This window comes from Athene cunicularia (genome assembly GCF_003259725.1).
Source record: "Athene cunicularia isolate RWA chromosome 25 unlocalized genomic scaffold, athCun1 chr25_part1, whole genome shotgun sequence".
In the NCBI taxonomy this organism is placed as follows: Eukaryota; Metazoa; Chordata; class Aves; order Strigiformes; family Strigidae; genus Athene; species Athene cunicularia.
The window spans coordinates 313428-319427 of record NW_020799134.1 but is presented as its reverse complement, the minus strand read 5'-3'; the positions used below and the strand labels follow the sequence as shown (position 1 = coordinate 319427).

The 6000-nt window shown below is 47.1% G+C and overlaps 1 protein-coding gene across 1 annotated transcript; it reads right to left on the bottom strand.

Annotated features, from left to right (window-relative positions):
• Positions 1-2197: 2197 nt before the first annotated feature.
• On the bottom strand, positions 2198-2923 carry LOC113488627 (claw keratin-like). Its single transcript, XM_026863907.1, has one exon. It carries the CDS (start codon positions 2921-2923, stop codon positions 2198-2200), a length of 726 nt encoding a protein of 241 aa, XP_026719708.1.
• Positions 2924-6000: the final 3077 nt, after the last annotated feature.

Here is a 6000-nt window from a genome sequence, read left to right as displayed (position 1 = left end):
GCCAACACCACCCCCATGCAGGGCTGAGCTGGCGGGCACGAGGCGCTGAGCAGTGCTGAGCAGCTGCAGCCGAGCCAACACCTTCTCCTGCCCTCCCTTCTCCTCCTGGCCATTGGATGGGGCAGGATCTGGACCTGAAGGGTTCTGTGAGGCTGCAGGGCCAAGTCCTTGGGATCTGGAATGCTGCACCAAGGGGGCATCCAGAGTAAGAAAGCATGCTCTGGAGAATATCCCTCTGACTGCCTCAACACATGGCACCAGCCTCTCTGGTCTTGCCCAAGATCTCCCTGGCAGCCTCTCCTGCCCTTCTGGGCATAATAAAGTTTTCCTGCATCCAAGTCATGTCTCACTCCTTCCTTGTCCCAAGCTAGGGAGAGCCTGGGGGCAGGTGCCCAGCAGTTGTGGGAGGGTAAATGCTGGTCCTGAGTTGACCAGTTGAGGTGAGGGTGGATGTTGCTGGGAGAGGGAGGATGTCAGGAGAAGAGAGCCCTGTGGTGGGGCTTGCTGGAGCCTGGGAAAGGACAAAGGGCAGGACAGGTCCTGGCAGTGATCCTTTGCCTCATCTTCTGAGCCTGGGAGTGGCACCAACTCCTGCTGCTCCACTGATTCTGGGTGATACCTTGGACTGGGGAGCTCCTGAGTTACCTCTAGGACCCCAGGGCCCTTCTTGGCTATGGGATTTCCGCCTTTTCTGTGCTCAGCAGCAGGTACTGCAGCCCATAATCTTCACACCAGTACAGCAGGTTCCTCCACAGCAGCTCTGGGCCATGATAAAGGTAGCAGGAACATCCCTGGTTAATCTCCTGAAAGTCTTAATCTCCTTTTTAAGTGGATTCATGATCTACATTCTTCCTATCTTGGTTCTTATTTTATGATGGTTGAGGGTATTTGACTAATTTCAGAAATTCGACGATTTTGAACTCTGTCAATGAAGGAGAGGTTTGTATTGTTTTCCTCTAACTTTCATTCTTAAAGTTCTGCTGCATAATACAATCAGATTTCTGCTTCCCCACCCCCCTTTTAAGTGTAGCTTTCTGAACGGTTTTATAGCTCATGAGGTTCAGCTTTCGGTATCTCGTTTCCATCCCCATCACTGGCAGACAAAAGCAGTTCATAAACACTGCAGAAATCCCAGAAATCTTACCTCTCACGGGGCTTTCCCAATGTTCCCTTGGCTATTGTTGTTTTACGATAACAAGAACATTTAAAGCTAAGAAAATACCCCACATTTTCTTCAACGTTTAACTGAGATCTTCTGCCAAGCAGAGCAGGCTGTGAACTCATCCAAGCTCAGTGCTCTATCCACACCATACATCCCATCCTGGTATCTATGAATGATGGCTCAGAAAACCACCCCTTCGAAGAAAAATGTGCAAAATACATCAGTGAGAACTAGTAGTGAATTTCAAATATCACAAAGGATTTCCTGCTCAGGAAAAAAAAAAAAAAAATTCCTCCTCATCAACTGAAAAATTTTTATTTTCCCATGATAAGCTATTCTGATTTTTTAATTCAGTTATAGAATTAAACAGAAATCAAATCCCTACATGGAATGCCTTTCAACCTAATGGCATGGATAGAGAAAACTGTTTTCAGGCCATTTATAGATCAGTTTGCACTGACAGAAAACTTCTGAAGAGTACCTATCAAATAAAGCGCTGCAACCCCCCCAAAAATTAAACAGACTTACTGAAGAACTGCATGAAGGGTTGAAAAAATGTTCATTTTTTGTCATGCAACTTGGAATACTGAGGGAGTCCAGTCTCTCCTCCCCTGGACAAGAGTGAATACTGCTCCAAGAGGAGGGTAAAGGACAAATGAAAACCAGAGAGGCTCTTGTGCAACACCGTGGGATTTTAATGTGAAAGAGAAGCCGAGCAGCCAATCACAGAAAATCAAGGCAATACAACAAGGACGAAGGAGTGACGCGGGTGTCATGCTCTGGTTCCAGTGCCCCGCTCAGGACCTGGGGGACAGCCAGGGGGATGGAGGGACGCGGGGGGTAGCGAGGCTGAGCCGTGCAGCCAGGGCGCACGGGGGCACGGGGCAGTGGGCTGCTGGGCGCACACAGCCACCTCCTGCCCCCGTGCCAGGGCAGCTGATGCATGCTGCTAGTGCCCACGGCTCTTGCTCCGTGTCCTCGTGCCTGGGCCTGGTTTCGGGGCTGTTGCTGGTTCTGGGCACCATGCTGGGGACTTTAGAAAGCCCCACAGCTCCCGCGGCGGGACCTGCTCCACCTCTGAGCTCCGGGCAGGTAATACCCCGTGCCACCGGAGGAGAAGCCAGAGCTGTAGGACCTCCCACAGTTGCCAAAGCCACTGCACCCACGTTGGCCCCCAAAGCCCAGGGAGCCCCCGTAGCCCATGGCATCTCCAGGACCTAGGGAACGGCCGTACCCAAGGGACCCCCCGTAACCTCCCAAGCCAAAGGAACCCCCAGAGCCCCGGGAGCCCCCAGAGCCACCCAAGCCCCCAAAGCCCAGGGAGCTGCCGTAGCCCCCCAGACCAAAGGAGCTCCCATAGCCTCGGGAGCCCCCCAAACCCAGAGAGCTCCCATAACCCCTATAGCCCCCCAAACCAAAGGAGCTCCCATAGCCAGCTGAGCCCCCATAGCCAGTCAAACCCCCCAGACCCAGGGAGCTCCCATAGCCCCCGAAGCCTCCCAAACCAAAGGAGCCCCCAGAGCCCTGGGAGCTTCGGGAACTGAAGGAACGCCCCAGCCAGGCTGGGCCTGACGACCCCACAACGCTCTCCTGAGGAAAAGAGCTCAGGATGGGGCCTGGCATTGTCACCACAGCCGGCGGGGGGAAGATCACAGCTCTGGAGTCGGGGCACTGCTGCACACATGGCTCATTGTAGCTCTCGGCAATCGGCTGAGGGCAAGTCACCCCGCAGGGTCTGCAGGACTCGCTGTAGCAGGACATCCTCCTTGTGACGCTTGTGAGTCTGCAATGCACAGCGTTAAGGGGTTTTAAGGTAAATGAAGAAATAGTAGAGCTGGGCTGGGACGAGATGAACCAAGATTATTAATCTCTAACTCTGTGTCTGCGATATCAGAAGTTAACAAGAAAATGGATATATTTATCCATACTAACAAATAAAACTCATTCTTATATTAACTCAATTTTATCCTTTCTTTCTTCTCATCTTGATCACCTTTATAAATAATTTGATGTGAAACAGAACTTCAGCACTAGATAAATTAGGTAGATCTGTCTACAGCAACTTAAGAGTAGGAGAAAAGTTTCATTGGCTCTATTTATTCCGACTTTATGAGGTGTAAGTCACCCCAAGTATTTCTGTAGCTTGGAGATCTACTTCCTATCCTAATGCAGTAATTCCTGATGCTGCATCTGGACAAAGACACATTTTCAGAAGGAAACAGAGGACATGTGTCTGTAAAAACACATTCAAGGATCGTCTCCGTGACCAAAAGTAAATGCTAATAGTAGTAGAAAGAATGAGTGAAATCACTCTTACCTTGTTCGCTGCAGAGGCCGAGACAAGAGCAACCGATATAAGGACTGCGGGTGATACGAGCTTTTATAGGCTTCTTTAGGCCAGCCTTTGTGCCTTTGGTCCTAATCTGTTACAAAACAAACACGATAGTGGGAGCTTGAATTTTGCCACCTCAGCAGTGTCCCTCCCAAACGTTAGTGTGGGCGTGATAACAACTGCTGACGACGACCAGTTCTCTGCGATTGTCATTTTAGGGGATTTGGGGAACTTGCAGATGAAGGGTTACCCTGCAGTCCTCGACTGAAAACCAGAACAAGAGTCGTGCGTCGTGTTAGGCCCATTCAAATGTTCAGTGTGGCAGCTGCACGATGTGGAGAACTTCTTGGTGCCACGGACACAAAGCAGGTGAAGTTCGTCCGACGTGAGCCAGGAGTTTGACTCCAAGAGGATGCAAGTTCTCCTTGCAGTTGGCTAAGGATCTATATCAATGTTTTTAGACAGCAGAGCAAAGAGCTGACACGACCCAGGCTCGTCCCTGATGGGACAGCACTATTGATAACAGCATGAAAACAATAAATCCTGCCCAAGTTTTTAGCTTGTGCTCTAAACTTTTTATTTTACCAATAATTAGCCCAGGCAGGGATATCAGTGTCTGATTACGCACCCATCAAATGATAGAGGGGAATGATACCGTCCCATCATCACTAGAAATATTAACTGCGACCCAAGTGAAGTCAGCATCGGTCTGTTGAAACCTTTTCCAACCTCTTTCTCTCGGTTCTTCTGAGGCAACTGAGGTGACACCAGGTTAGAAGAATGACTGGGCTAAGCGACACCTCCAAAGAAACAGAAATGACCTTGCTGATACAACCAGAACTGTTGACAGGGTCTTGGCCTAAAGCTAATCCCAAACATTTCAAAATTTAATTTGATTCCTCTGCTTCTAGAAGCTCTGCTAAAATACATTTCAAATCAATCCGAATTTTCTTCCCCTCCCCACCCTGAAGTACCGACCACTTAACAGTGGGAAATTCATAAAATAGTACGTAAAAAGATCTATTTTAAGGGGGTAGGTCTGTGGCATCATACAGTTATTTGCAAATCTGTTGTTTTCTAATTTTACAGTATTACAAAAGATAAGCTATAAATCACCTTTACATTGTAAGACAGGTGTGCCTTCGAAGCGTCATCAGGATTTGCTGATAATAATGAGAGGCTCCTGGAAGATAATGACTTTAAGCTGCTTCACAAATACTCATTAATAAGCAGCGCATGCAATTTCTGCTGTTATCATATTAAATAAAGAAGGGCAGGATTTTAGAAGCTCCCTTGTTATGAAACAGCATCATTTAAAAATACGCCAGCCAATGTCAAAATTCTTTTGATCCCTTAACCAGACTGCGGTTTACAACTTCAAATGCCTGAAATGATTTGATTTTCATTCATGTTATCGAGTTCTTTGTTTTACCAAGTATTAATCTGTTTGGGGAGATCATGACATGTCCGTGCTATGGACTATAAGTAGTAGCTTCATCTCCCTTTATGCGCCAGTATTTTGCTAATATGTCTAAAATGTCTATTGCCTTAAATTCAGAGGTGGGGAAGAGCCCCATTACAATTCACCTGAATTTTCGGGCTTAACTGGCTTTCTGTCCACATTCTGAAAAACAAGGGGTCTCTGATGTCCTAAAATCTCTGCTCTTAGACTCTCCAGACCACTTGCTCTCACCTCTAAATGACTCCACCTCTTATGCACGAAGTTGTACCTAATTACACAAAGCGCTCCATTCAGCGTCTCTAAATTGTGTGCCGATAGTTGCGTGTTTGTGTATAACAACGCTACGACACATCAAATATGAATTTTCAGTGGGCGTTTGTAAAGCCTCTTATCGCTCCATGGAGGATCTGCAATATCTCTGAAGTGGCACTGCCTCAGTGGCATTCCAAAGACAGCAGTAAAAATAAGAATGGAATCCACCTTATTAATTTATGAATCATTCAGGATATTTGATCTGCAAAATACAGATGTCAAAAGCCCCACATTTCTAAACCAGATGTAGATACGTGAAATTCTGCTTCTTTCTCTTACCTCTCTCCCTCTTTTTATCCAGCTCGCTTGTATTTTCAGACATATTCACTTAAATGACACTATTAAAAGACAGATAAATTTAACTAATCCTTTCTCATCAACTCTAAAACTAGAAGATGCTCCAGTGCCGATGCTGGCAATTAGAAGTCTGAAGGAACTTGTCAGTCACCAAATCAATGTCCACAGGTTGGTACCAACACTGGGTCGCACTTGATTTTGAAGGTGGGGAGTGGCAGTGCGAAGCAAGCAAAATTAAATCCCTCGACGTGAAGGTTGTTTCGTTACTATGCAGGACCCGAGGCACAAAGGGTGTTTCGTATCCGTAAGCAGTTTGAGAAACGTATAAAAGCTGTCCCCGCTCCAAGCCTCTCTATCCATATCTCCTCGTTTATTCCGCTCGGTGAACAAGGTAAGTCCAATCTGGCTCAATCCTTCTCAAGTTTTGGGTTTTTT

What these genes read in the sequence shown, in the direction of transcription:
- LOC113488627 (XM_026863907.1), bottom strand. Translation starts at nt 2,923, where the DNA reads ATGTCCTGCTACAGCGAGTCCTGCAGACCCTGCGGGGTGACTTGCCCT.